At 39.6% G+C, this 15140-nt stretch overlaps 1 protein-coding gene across 4 annotated transcripts in view; it reads right to left on the bottom strand.

Annotated features, from left to right (window-relative positions):
• ptbp3 (polypyrimidine tract binding protein 3) overlaps positions 1-15140 on the bottom strand; it is a 106794-nt gene that overhangs the window by 57848 nt on the left and 33806 nt on the right. For 3 of the 4 annotated variants that reach the window (XM_067983588.1, XM_067983587.1, XM_067983590.1), the window contains one exon: positions 2013-2088. In XM_067983588.1, the coding sequence (XP_067839689.1) occupies positions 2013-2037 (25 nt within the window). In that variant the 5' untranslated portion in view covers positions 2038-2088. Of the gene's footprint in view, positions 1-2012; positions 2089-7957; positions 7980-15140 lie in introns of those variants that run through there. The other variant, XM_067983589.1, reaches the window with a different exon arrangement.

Genomic DNA, 15140 nt, shown 5'->3' on the forward strand with positions numbered 1-15140 from the left:
GGAGGACAAAGTGAACTGGTTATGGGGGTGGAAATGTTAGCATTGAGGCACCTGTATTTTCACTCCCTCACTAAGGGTCTCCAACAATCCCAACCAATCTGCTCTTCCCTGGAAGTTATCACTTCACTTCACTTACCTTAGCGCTTTCCATTTTTAATTCTGATGTTACATTTATAATGCCCGGGGCAGCCTGTTGCATTCACCAACATATCCCACCTATAACGAACACTGGTAACTGTAGCTCAGTTTCACAGCAGTCAGATCCTAATGTACTTCTGATACACAGACCACCTTCACAGTTGGTGTCTAAGAACAGCCGACATTTTTTTTTTGCACACCACAACTTAGGCCAATTTTCTTGCAACAAACTTTGGCAAAGTTCCATTTTATTTGAGTGTTCATTTTGTGGTGTCTCCATTCTTTGAGGCTTTTTGTTTTAAAATGAAAAGCAACAAGTACACTTTTTTTTTCCTAAAGCATTTGATGCTTAAGCCTTCGGCATCTTATACCATTCTAATTTGCACTGACCTCCATGGAGTGTACTGGCTTGTCTGCCATGACTGCTGACAAAAATTGAACCACCATCATTAAGTCCACAGTGCTTAAAATTAACGGATAAATGGGCTGGATTCCAAAGTTGTAATCTCATTCGGGTTCATGTGCTTTTTGAGCAGTGCTCTCCTGTTTAAATATCATCCGCAAATGCCTTGCTAAAATGATCCCATCACTGGTGCCAAGTACCTGTATATTATTCTCCAGGGGCCATGTTACTAGTAACTTAATTACAATATTAGCAATTTTTATTGTACCACCAATTTATAGGTAGTTTGTGCTTTTTTTTAAATCCCCACCACTGCTAAATATGGCAATTCATGCTGGGGTACAGTCCCAAGGGCACCAGCAGCCTTTCAGGACTAATCCCAAGTGGCTATATTTCAGGCATGAGCCTGAACAATGGGTACTGACCTGCCTATTGAACTTTATGGGACATCATAATCATGTTCTCACCAGACATCCACATATGTGGGGCTTCACAGCAAGTCGCTGTACAGCAATTAGAAATCAGAACATTACCTGATGTTCCACTCTCCTGGCCGATAAAACTTTCAAACCAAGGTACGCAGATCCCATGGGGCTTCCAAAACCATCTACCCATGTTACCAGATTTCTGATGTTTTCCCCTCTATTAGCAGATGATTTCTGCTGTATTATGGAACACTTTTACTGCAATGATAGCACTTAGAGGATTGCTAATACAAAAGTTTGAAATCTGCATTAGGATGCAAAAGCCAAAATAGAATTCCAGAGCAGACCAGGGGTGCGAGCCCAACACTTGGTAATTTATATGTCACAGTGGGTGCTCCAATTGCTCATTGAGCTATCAAAAGAGCTACCATGCAAGACAATTATAGTTGAGCTGAACTTAAAGCCGAGTTCAAGTCCCAAAAATGGATGAAGTGTTCCAACCTACTGCATCACCAATGTCCTAGTATTCATGAATCCAGCACCAGTTTATCTATCCTCCGTGGTTATAAAGCACAAAAGAGAACATGCTTGATATGGTTTTATCAAAGAAAGGAGGCTCTAAACAGTGTGTTAGCAAGCATGGTACATCAGACCATTATATTTAGTTTTCTGTCGGACAAAATCCATAATGAATTTTAGCACACTTATGAAACAGTGCAACTCACAGTTGAAATTAATTTCCACAACTACACAGCACAACTCCTGTCACCAAGTTAGGACCTTAGATCATCGCATACAAACAGGAACATTTTTATTTACCGTGAAAAAACATGTGCTTCAAAAGCACAGTGTGTTCATTTACTATACTCATTCAGAATGTGCTGTACTATGATTTATATTTAAATGTTAGAGCATGTTCCATTAAACATTATCGTCATACATTAGTCAAATATTAGCTATAAAGCACTGAAAAATGTTAGCAATGAACCATTTAGTTTCATGTAGACAAAGTGCCAATACTATCAGATTTGACAAATAGAAAATACCTGTCGCTGCAGTAGAATTGCTCATGGTAGATGGGCCGTTGACAACACCAGCAGAAAGAAGCTCGTCAGATCCCCGCTGAAAAACAAAATAAATCAAATACTTCAGTAATTGCCATCATAACTTAGATCTGTGTAATGTTCATTGCTGCGACAAGTGGGGAACAAGGTCTGTGTGAACAAGTTATTGGGCTATTTGCTAGTTTACATAATGCACGGAATAAACTAAATGTGACAAAAATGAATGCAAGCTGTACACCCATTTCTCAAATACAGATAGAGCACCTCTCCGCAATCTTAGATATAAACATCAATGATGTGACAACTTTTTCCATAAACACTTTGTTTACAATGCAACACCACCTCCCAGAGTACACCTTTAACTGTCCAAGTACAGTAGCTTCCTTTGTCAGTATTCCCAGTGGAAAAATCTACTCTGAAAACTGGGTTTTCTTGAATAAAAAAAGTTATCTACAATATAAACACCGCAGGTTTTTAAAGATTTGGACACCAGAGAATGCGAGGCAGTATACATCCAACCTGATTTTATGAAAGATTTGAGCACTGTTCAATTTCTATTTTCTCACACTGAATATACAAAAATAAATCAACTGTGTGGAGAGAGGGCAAGAGAATATAGGCAACCAGTTTACAAACTTTTTTTATTGTCCTCTTCATCCTGCCTTGCATTCCTTGGCCTCATACATCTTTCCTACTTGAAAGGGCAAGCTGGAGACCAATTACATTACTTTTACTTATGCTACTCTACAACTAGCCACAACATGGTACATGCAAGGGCAATTCGTGTCTCTCCCTCTCATTTCAATCCCTCCATATGGGGGAGGCATCTGGCTTCTAATTGGTGTCTCCTCATAGTGGAAAAGGTTGAAATTAGGAACACCTGGAGTATAAACTTTTCTCCAGCACAGCCACATAATGTAAGGAATTAGCCTGAGCTGCCTTGATGGCCTCATAGATAAGGGCAGCACTACCTCGTACAACATTAAATTATACAGACAAGATTCTGGGCTTGATAACTGATCTTAACCAGAACAGCAGAGCAGTACACCTAGCCTCAGTGTCTCTTGGTTAAAGGGAAGGGAAGGGGGGGGGGGGGGGGGGGGGGGAGAAACCTAGGCGTTCATACTGATCATTATCTAGTGGTGCATGCTGGGAAGTGCATCAGTTGACGTGGACTGAGCACAATCAAGCTTGCCCATGATGGCCTCACAGGATCTGAATAACCTACCAACATTCACCAGCGAACAACCACTTGCGTGAGGTATCAGCTCCGATGAAATTGCATCTGAATGACAGCACATTCAGGACTGGGAGAAAATAATTAAAGTATCCTGTCTATAAAACAGTCTAAACATACAGCCAAATTTATTCTAATCATTGAGATACTACGATGATTTTAGTTTTAAACTAACTGAGTAAGAGCACATTACTTTGTAGCTGAACTTCAGTGTGTTCCACTTGACTATTAATTTGCCAGTTGCTAAATTAAAGAAAGCAGGTCACAGAATGTTTGTTTTGAAGATCTCACCATTGAAATAACTGATCAATTCAAAGATCCTTTTGCTGTTCTCAACATTTTGTTTACATAACATTATAACCAGGGGAAAAAAGGGAAAAAGCAGATGCACATTGCGGGAACATCAGGTATAAATAACTTGTCAACTTAAATCTGTCAATCTTGACTCCAATAACCCCTTCAGGCCAATTTAACTAATGCCCATGTTAATCATTAATAAAATATTGAACAAATATTGACACTAAATAATTTGTGCCTGTACTGAAGTGCTGTAGATGCTGAGGCGCCTTCACTAGGTCTTAAAAATAAAAAGGGTGGGGCAGGTTTGTGGTGCTGAGCATTAACATACTAACGTGGCGCAGAGATGGACGCAAGTTTAACTCCCGCTTCACCCAGTTCCTGATGTGATCCATGTTGACCGAGAGGCTGAACAGATGCTGGAAGGGTTTTTAAAAAGAAATTCGAGACCAGGGTTCTCATCTGTGACCTCTGTTGTAATATGTCGGTGTTATTGGGTGATGAAAGGATCTGTTTCAGTTATGAGGCCCTTGATTGTGTGTACAAGCTTTTCCACTCAGCTTAAAAACAAGAAACCTGGTCTTTTATTACAGCATCGGAATACTGCTTGTACCTGTGGCACTATACCTCAACATAAGTGGAATTTAGAAGAGCTGAGAAAATAAATGGTTCAAGATTTGGATAATTTAAAATTTAGGTTATTTAACTTGGACTCCAATGTAGAATTGAAGGACAAATCCAAAAACAAAAAAAAAATCAAGTGAAAGTGAAATCAAGAATCTTGCACTCCTTACCAGTGCAGTAGTATGTGCCATTTACAACCACATTAATTCCTGTAAAAAAACTGTTATAATGAGATCAAATAATACAAAATCAGTGTACTTTCCTTGCACATCTAACCTAATAAATCTGGCTGCACTGGTTGTAGGGACATTATATGAAACCAATTTTGGTATTTTCAGCACAGATCAGAGGGAAAAGAACTTCATAGCACAAAAACAGCCCACAACTCAGTTCCAAGTGGTAATGCTACTCAAAGGCCTTAAGACTGCTGTGAGAAACAAAAATACATACTGATGTTGGGTTGAGGCAACTCATTGGGACAAAGCAAGGGAAGATGGAAGTTGCATTTGGGAATGCTACTCTTGACCTGAAGTGCCAGATCATCAAGTATCCAAAGTGGAACAAAATAATATTTCCCAGGCCAACACCCCTCACTTCAAGTGAGCATTAAAAAATAGACTATAACTGCTAGACAGTCAAGGAGAAGTTTCACAAGGAAATGAGGTAACAAACCAGATAAAATAATTTGGGTTGAGTCAATAACATCTAATTGTACATAGTCTTGAAGGTCAGATACTGTTTACTGCTCCATGTTTTATGTTCTTAAATAATTGACAACTCTATAATGTTCCATCTGTAACAAGAGGCAGGCAAAAGGGGGAAGTAAATACTGGACTGCATAAACATTCGGAAAAAAATAAGGGTTTGAAGAACACTTCATATACTGAATTATTTCTGAAGTTATATTCAATATGCATAACGGTCTGAAACATGGGAAAGAATTGAAAACATTAAGCCTTTCAATATCATACCAACTCAGTCCTGCAACAGTGGGTTATACTTATTGTTTGCACCATCAGGAAGCAGCAGCAGACCTTCTCAAATACACACTTTAACACATGTACCAAGAGCGATTTACTAGCCTCCTGTGCAGCCCCAGGAGTGTAGTGAAATCAAGCACACAATCTATACTTCAAATGTACATTAAATATTACAACACTGCTTAAGATACTTTCTCTAGAAATGCACACAAATGAATTTGGCCCTTGTGGATACAGACGAACAGGAGAAGAGATTTCAGTTTAGCTGAGCCAAATAGCCATCTTGCATTCCTAAAAACTCATGGAATTTTACAACACTATTCTGCAAGCTGCTGGTCGACAGTAAGGAGGATCAAAGTACTACAGATTTGCCTTGAGCTGCAACAAGAAAATGTCAGCTAATCATGATTTCTACTGAAGGCACATTCCCTCCATGTAAACAAAAAATGCTATTAAAATATTAAAAAGTTATGCTAGTTTTGTAATTAGAGCATCACTGAATTAATAACTTGCCCAAGTTCCATCTTCAAATAAGGTTTTGCTACCTGCAAACCTGGAGATGTTCCTCATTCACCAGTCAGCATAAAAGTTGGAGGTTTGATCAATGCATAAAAGTTATGGAGGTTCACTCATACCAAAGCAACAATGTCTCCTGGTACAATGAGAACTCAAACTGCAAATTTGACCACAATCTGTTAGCCACTTCTTTTGTATTAGCATTTAATTCAGATTCAGTGGACCGCAGACCAAAAGTATCTGTAAAACCCATTCATAACTCAAATAATTGAATATGACAGTGTATTCCTCTTCATTGAAGTTACTTAGTGCTTTAAAAAAAAGTAAATGCTAAGTACTCATTTGGTTGTGTTATTTACTTGTTTTAATTCAAACTATTGGATAATTCAAAATATTTAGTGGAAAATGTGACACAATCAGGAGCAGATTGTGCAATTCAAATGCTGCTTATACAAAAAATGTAAAACAACCACATTTCCAAGTAATCTCCAGCTGTGCCTCTTGTGCATTAGTTCTACTGGTAAGAGTTCAGTTCAGCTAGTTCAAGTAACCTAATACTGATGATCAGCGGTCACTGGTGTTACGCCATTTTAACACAGCAACAGCCACAGAAAAGCCTAGAGTGAGAAGCCATTGGGTTCATCAGAGCTTAAAGTAATTAACTCTACCATCATGGCATCTCATTGTATTTTGAATAACGCCATTGCTTTTGCTTCTATTCCCTTGCTTGGTAGATTATTGCAATTATGTATTACAAGTACTATAGTTTTTTTTTGTTAACAGTTCTAAAAATGTTCAGAAGTTCAATTTATTTCCACTAGCCCTGCTTTTAAGTAATAATCTAGATTTTCTTCATCTCCATCATTTAATATTTTGTACACTTCGGTCAGTTGCCTCCTTATCCAACCACTTTCCTTTCTAATCGGGTCACATCTCATCCCTATTGGATTCAGTCTTGTTGCTCTTCTTTGTATCCATTCAAATGCAAGTAGCATGTTATGCAAAACTGAATTCAGTATTCTACATGCACTCTAATTATTATTTAATAAAGCAGAAACTTCTGTGAACTTGTGTTGTACTTTACTGTTCTGGCAATACGTCCTAGCATTCTACGAGCTACTCCGCCACCCCCCCCCCCCCTCACAATTAATTGACCACACTGTCTGCATATTCAGAGTCAAATGTCTACAACAACTGTCAGATACCAGAGTTTGGAGTTCATTCAATTCCATTTATTGTATTAAGTCTTCAACCCATGTGTGAGCACCTCACCTTGATCAGTAAATTTAATTTGCCACCTCTTGCGATTTTCAGTCATCAGCTGATCAATCTTTAAAATGAGCGATAGTGGCCTGCTCCTTTTCTTCAAAATAAAAGTAATTTTTTTGGAAAAGCTTCATACCAGCTGCTTTCACACTTTAGCCAGTGCAGAATATTATAAATGTGAGACCACACCTTCCAGTTGGTCTTACTATCATTGCATGTGTACATTTGCCCATTTCAAACCATTGTTGTCAGCTCCAAGGACGAAACATCCATGCTAATATTGTATAAAAGCATTGCAAGTGTCTTGCAAATTATTTCAAATAGATAACCAGGAAATATCACATACCATATTGAGGTGTTTTAAATTGGGAAATAATAACTAGAACCACAAGTGATAATCTACTCCTCATAACTTACTTCTACCAGTCACTGACCATCACCTTGAATCCCCCTCAACTCTATTTGCGCTCCTGTGTTACCTAACCCGCACATCCCTTCTCCTCCCATCCCACATCCCTACGTTTGCACTGCCAACATGGTAGCACAATAAGCACCTGCAATAAGAAATACCGGTGCAGCAGATCCACAAAGAGCTGAAATGCCCCAGAAAAGAAGTTGAGTGGCCAATAAGGATAATGCACATGGCAGAGTGGGAAGCAGCAGCAGCAGTAACAATGGCTGAGGGAAGCAGTGGAGACTAGCAGGGCATAGGAGGCAAGATCACTGGGGCAGCAGAGCAGGGGAAGGCCAGAAGTGGCTACTGCAACAAATGGTGCGACTGATGGGAGTGAGCCAGGGATGTTGGAAAAAAAAAAGGCCAGGGCTAGGAACAGCAGGGCAAGGCCAGAAGCAGCCATGAGGATGCCAGAGACAACACCAGCAGGGAAGAGAAAGCAAGGCCAGAAGCTGCAGAGGCAACACCAGGAAAGGGCAGGAACTCACCTGGGTGCAAGAGGGCCAATTGTCAAGGTGGTGAAATAAATAAAATTAGAAGAAGTGAAACTTACCTCCAAAAAATGACAGGCGGACCTGGGCAACTCACACCACAGCGCCAACTAATATTGGGAGAACTGAAAGGCAAAGGTTAAGCATAAGGGTGTTTTAAGCGGGCTTTACAGCATTACCTATTAAGCGCTATAGAAGCAGGCATAATCAAAAGGCACGCTGAAATATATACATCTTATTAAAAATGATACACGTGTGTGCACTTCCCATCTATAAAGCTGTACATCCTGTCACTTCAATATTTTTGGCAAGAGCTGTGACATTGAGCTGAATTTGGATTTGTATTACGTAGAGGGAGAAGAAAGTAAGAGATAAGAGCATCTTTCCTCATTACTACGATTTCTTTTCAAGAAAAACAAGATGAAATTCGAAAGCAAACTCAGTCTGAGGGAAACATAAGGGAGCTTGGGGGGGGGGGGGGGGGGGGGGGGGAGTGGTGGAGGAGGAGAGAAAGAGGAGGGAGAAAGAGGGGGAGGGAAAAGAGAAGGATGAAGAGGAAAACAAACTGAGGTTGAGGAGGCGTCCAGCCTCCCGTCAACCGCCCGTGAAAATTGGTTGGTAGAAATTTGCATGAGTCAAGCAGCTGCAAGAAGACTGCAATGAATAAATTTACCATTAATAAGTAGGAGAGAGAGAAGTGTGGCATAAATCGACACAATGAGCACTGGATATACCATTTGTTAAATTGCTACCAGATTGCTCATGGCATTGCTCACAATATGTTGAAGCACCATTTGTGCATTCAGAATTCATTGCTCAACCAATACCAAATAAAGAATCACCGGCCCTTTATCGCATTGCTGTTTATGGGACCTTGCTGCGCGCAAATAGTCTGTCACATTTGCGTACAAAATAGTGACTACACTTCAATAGCTATATACAGTATATGTAGCTTTATAGGGACCAAATACAAATATTCAGTCCACCCAATGAAATTCTACAAAACACAGCTGGATCATAGTGACATGATGTTTAAATGTTACCCATGTAAATTCAGCGTGCAAAATAAAAACAGCTATCATACGACAAACAGATTACCAAACATTACTTGCTTATGTGACCTAAAATTATGTCATAACTTACTTCTACCAGTCACTGACCATCACCTTAAATCCCCCTCAACTCTATTTGCGTTCCTGTGTTACCTAACCCGCACATCCCTTCTCCTCCCGTCCCACATCCCGACGTTTGCACTGTTCACGCATGCCTCAAATTATAAGGTAGTTTGCAAAAAGAGTAAATGAAGTACAATTCAACCCAGCCATTTTAAATGTCAGTTTGCCATACTTAAAATTCATAGCCCCCCCCCCTCCAATGTTTAGCATTGAAAGATATTTTTCAGAAACAATTGTAAACAAATGACATGAATACACCGAACCTAGCATTTTCTAACAGCCATAAACATATAATGATCTGACCATGCTTAAGGATGATTCACAGACAAGAGCAAATATCAACTGCTGCCACTTTTACATCAATGCAGTGTTTGTGGGTGCTTGTAATATAAAAGCAAGTACAATTTAGGAAACTACCAAGCACACGAAGGCAGTGAGGTTCGAGACCCTCTCCAAGATGCTGTTTTGCAGCAGTTTGAATTGGCACGGAGTACAATATTACTCCAGCCAAAGAACTGAATCAACCTGGCAAAAAGTATTAGATGAAACACAGACGGCAAAAATGGTTTAGTGCATAGTACAGTCTCCGAGCAAAAGATGTCAAGACTCTGATGAGCTGTTTTAGAATCTAGTGACTTACAACAGTTTTGCTACACTGAAAGACAGCTTGCAGTGCTACAAAGTGTTAGTGATTGAGATGACATCAAAATCACAAGAGCAAAGCTGCAATAATGGATCTAGGTCATCTCAACTGCTCGATATATTATGCCCTGTAAGGCACCAGACAAGTTAAGGATATCTAGTTTCTCCCCCCCCCCCCCCCAACAAAACTGGCATCAGTGTGATGGCAGTGATAAATTCAATGTGACCATGTTAACTAACTTCATTTTTTTTAATACTGAGTTACTCAAGAGGGTATTAAAGCATAGATATTATCCATCCTTTTGCAAGGATGCATCCTACATCGACCCACATGCGCATGGGTATCGTATAGCTTGTATGCATGCATAGACAATAATTCAAAGTAATGATCAAAATAATATGCATTTTTCTTTTAAAAAACAGCTGTACATTGCATCGAAGCAGTTTTAAAACTAAAAACCCTTTTATAGATAACCTGATTGAAAACAGAATATGATTTCAGAAAATGCATTAAAATATAACAACCCCAACGGCTACATAAAACATGTTGCTGCTTTTAGTGTACTGAATTGCCAAATTTCTTCAAATAAACTTCATACAATTTAATTTCATCTTGTCTAACATAAAAACAGGCCGTCAAAAGACAAGCCTCTGCAAAATACAGAACTCTTTTCCATTTACCTCTAGTCTATTTAGGAGGTGTAATTTTTGAAAATCTGTACCAATTTTCCTAAATAATCCCAACAGCAATGGCACCAGCACACAAATAAGATACTGGCACCAGATTTAAATGGCCCATATTGCAGCACACAACAGAAAAGGCAAAGAATAGAATACCTGCAACACTTCACTACAGCATTCAGTAGCATGCCAGTCAGTCTTCCTCAAAGGAGAAGTAAAAAAAACAAATCCCATCTAACTGGGCAAATTAGCAAATAGATGTCTTCAGTTTAACTAGATTTCAACAGGCTGTGGGAAGAAAGCTATGCTGATGTGAGAAAACAGGAAGTTATAAAAGCTTGGAATTTTGTGGAATAAATAAATTAACCTTACTTGGTGTGGCTGTCACATGAATACGGAACCAAATACTCCGGCTGAAAGGACGCAAGCATCATGGAGAGATCATCGTAACAGATTGACTGGTCGTCACCCTAGAAACAGAGTCTCTCCAGAAGACTGCAACAGCTGCAGGGTAAGCCACACGTGCTGTGTCCAGCTCCGAGCTCCAAGGCTCATTGTCTGGTGCATCAATTATTGAGAGGCATTCACCCGCCAGCAGTAAGGAGACACTGCCCAACCTCCTCACCCAAACACTCAAAAGATGGGCTCCAATTAGAACTTCTGAACTTTAACATTATTCATAAGACACTTGTTTAGTTTCAGCAGAACTGCAAACTAATAAATGGCACACTAAGATGAAACATTCGGTGTAACTGTTATTTTCTGTATTGCTACCAAATTACTAGTAACCTAGACAAATGGTCTTCAAGTGTAGTGAACTAAATGCAACAAAAAGTAAGTCTTCTGACAGCTACACTTGGGAACATGCACTTGCTTTTTCCTTTCCCACAAAAAAATGCTTGACTGATTAGAACTGCATTTTAACAAGTTGTCCACCAACATACCCATCAAGGGGAAAACATCATTCAAACAGCAGAAAACCCACCATCCTGCCGAGGTTCTGAAAAAGCCCAGGAACGTGATCAGTCACCTCCTTGCGACAAAAAAGTGTGATAACATTTATTTGCATTCCTACCATTAATAGGAAGGCGGTTTTTATTTTAAATTCACACCAGTGGATAAAATCAACTCTCCTACTGGCTCTAGCCGAGATACTCTGAATTTTGACCAAATAATCAGGAGGTGGGACCCAGACAGCACAGCTGCATCAGACTAGTGGAAATCGAGATGGTGATGATGATCACAACTAGTGTGTCAGGCTAAAAGGAAATCTCATCCAGTTCTCCTAACCTGCAGGAATCAACAGCACCTTCTGTCTGAAATGGCTCACATGATCAGGCATTATACAGGAGAAATCATCAGCCTATGTCACCTCTGCACAAATTGCCCTAGAGTAATAAAAGTAATATTGTACCATCAGATGGAAGTTGCCCATTGATCTTAGCAATAATGTCCCTTGTTCATGTCTATCAGAATCCATCATCCCTTTCCAGCAGGACAACATCCAATACATGTATCATTTTAAACATTAAGATGGTCACACCCAAGATAGTAAATTCTACAATTTCATCCCACACCCGTCTAATTTTATTGATTCAGTGCTAGTGGCCATAGGACAGCGGCACAAAACTGTCCCTAATTCAGCATCAATTAGCAATCTAACTCAGAGGCTACAGGAAGCTGGTGTGGGAAACAGGAAATAAGATGTCACACTGGTGCAAGGAGTGCTTCTCCAATGCTGGAGCTGAGTACACCCTTGGGGCAGAGATGAGGGAATATTATTCTGTTTCCAGCTGTGCTGCACTTAGACTTGGAAGTGCTTCACACTATGTTGGAAATGCAAAGAGGATTACTGACCAACACCAACGTCCCTCAATTTAATGAGCACAAAAATCAATTAAGCTGTAGGAGTATCAAGATGTAGTTAAGATCATTGTTAGTGTATAGTTGTGTTTCATTTGGCCACGTCAGCCAGTTTTCCTTGTCAACAGCTTTCTATCACTTGCTGTTGCGCTCTACATGTGTACAGTTACACTACAAAACTAGTGATGTCATTAAAGTTCAAACAAAAAATAATTTACTGTTGATTACTGGGAAACATGTCTACTGAGGATACTCAATGGGCAAGCCACTGAACCCGCAATTTATACTAAATACTTAACTCATTAAACTTATGACCGTTTTGTATGAAACCTGGATGCGCAGTGATGGGTTGTGTTTCCATAGAAGTTAGAGAAAAGTTACAGATGTGATTATCAACCAATCATTTGAAGTCTCCAATTCACCTGAAGGAATCATGAACAAGTCGAAACATTGATTTAAAATGCAACTCAAAGGCTCGCTATTCAACGTTACTTCAACCTGTGCAAAGCATCAATAAAGCTACATTTAGAAAACTGTTCGGAACTTCCACAATATACTGACGCATTAGAGAAAAGAGCAACTAAGTAGATTCCAGGACATGAAGTCTCCCCTTTATTGACCATTTTAAGAACTAAAACTTATTTCCTTGGGGGTGGGGGTAATTGAAAGGTGACAAGATGAGTGTTTAAGAATAATGCAGATGCAAGCAAGTTACTTTAAAAACTGCAATCACAGGCCGAAGGATTAGAAGAATTCCTCCCCAGATATGTGGAATAAAACAGCCCCCTTTCAGGTTGATGAACTCATTTAAAAGAGCTGCATAAATGCCTGTTTAAGAACATGAGTGAAGTTAATAAGATTAAGTAAACAGGATTGAAAGTTCAAAGTGTAGACAACAAGAATGAATTCCTTTATGAAACACAATGGTGTACTGCTATGAGGATCACAGCATGTCATTGTGGAATACCACTGGTCAGGCTGAATAATGAATTGCAACCTTAATTTAATCCCCTGAAGTTTTGCAATATTACATAAGGACTTTAAGGAGAAACTTCACAGAAGTCCAACTTCCTGTGGTTATTCTGCCCTAAATAAATTGGGTGGAGCCCATGATGGTGGAAATTATACACTGTCTGCACAGGAGCAGGTTCAGTGACTTTTTCTTAATGTGTCAGTTCCACATACAAATACAATTGTGAGTAAAAATACAAATGAAGGTCTGAGGTAACATAAATGAACAAGCCGTTTTATACTTTATCACATCGGTTTCACATCTCTCCAGAAAATATTACTCAGTATCTTGTAAATCCCACTATCAGGGATCAAAGTTGGAAATTCTAAGCAGATAAAGCCACACAATCAATCTTGGAGCTACTTTAAAACGCAATATTTTGTAGCTTTTAATACACTAATTCTACAAAAATGTAGATTTATATACTGACATGGGTTACAAGTGCTCATTTCAGTTCCTAATCTGAGTCGATCGTCCAAATTGAAAAACTGAACAAAGTTAATCAGCAATCTGTATCTTTATAGGAGGAATTCAGAACGTGCAGTAGGGGAGGGAAGAGTGAAATGCCACGTTTATTCCAAGTGAAAGAGACTAACAAAAACTCATCGGCAATTACTGAAACTTTTGCTGGTTGCAAAACTCTGCAGAGGGGAGAGTTATGGCAGGAGTGGACTTGTGCAAACACCAGCCTCAAAAGATTTGATTAACATCTTATTTATAAATTGTCACAGGATTTCCCTCCCCCAACCAATTTTAAGTGCACATTTCACTGTACTAATGAATACCCCTTTGAGTGACACGGTGAAATCTTATGAAGCAGTCTGGCGAAAAAGATACCAAATTGAATTAAACGGGATAAAAATGCAAACATGAAAATAAACAAGCTACATCATTTTTCAAAGACGAAGCCTATTCCTACCTTCATCCCAAAAAATTTCAGCAATGATTCAAATTGAAGTATAAACAACACTTCCCCTACCCCCGCCCCCCGCCCCTTCACTCAGACTAAACAAAATGTGCCACAGAACAGGTATACTTTACCCTGCACTCACATTAGAACCCGAGTACAATGGTAATTCTTAACTGCCAGCCTCTTGCACAGCGCAGATTTCCTTCGCTCCTTCGTTACAAGCGCATCTTCAGCTGCCTAGGCCCTAAAACTTACCTTTCACCAAGCTTTTGGTCACCTTTCCTAATAGCTGCCTATGTGGCTCGGTGTCAAACTTGGTTTGATTGCACTCCTGTGAAGCCCCATGGGACGTTTTACTACGTTGAAGGCGGTATATAAATGCAAGCTGTTGTTATGCTAGATGATTGCTGGCATATGCAGTTCACCAGCTCCCACCATTGTTATTAGCTCCATAGAACAAAAACAACCACATATGAAGTCTCTTTGAAACTACTTCCAAGGGTGGCCAGGACATAACAGGCTGACAATAGTGAAGTTAACCGTTTAGCTCCTCATGAAAATTTGTGGCAAGCGGCAACAACTTTGCACACCCAACACCAGAGAGTAGGTATAATCAAAGGCTCGGCCCCTTGTCCCCTTCAGCTCCCAGTAGAGGATATGGTGCCTCTCTGGAAAGAGATGCGTGGGTGGGGCATTGGAAAAATAGAAAAGCAGGACAGGATATCCTCAGAATTTGACAGTATGCAGCCAAGCAAAAAACTTTGTGATTTTCAAACCCAATTCAACTGCTTCGCCACCCTTACAATGTCCCCCATCATATAGTACTGGTGGATGTTTGAAAACAGGCCTTCCACCCAACCTTTCAGGGACACATTCGAGCCAATCAACCTCAAGGTAGAAAGATATATGAGGATAAAATTACAAAAAAAGGACAGAGGCTGCGTTAATACTCCCATTACTAA

The sequence above is a fragment of the Heptranchias perlo genome, chromosome 4, assembly GCF_035084215.1.
Source record: "Heptranchias perlo isolate sHepPer1 chromosome 4, sHepPer1.hap1, whole genome shotgun sequence".
NCBI lineage: Eukaryota > Metazoa > Chordata > Chondrichthyes > Hexanchiformes > Hexanchidae > Heptranchias > Heptranchias perlo.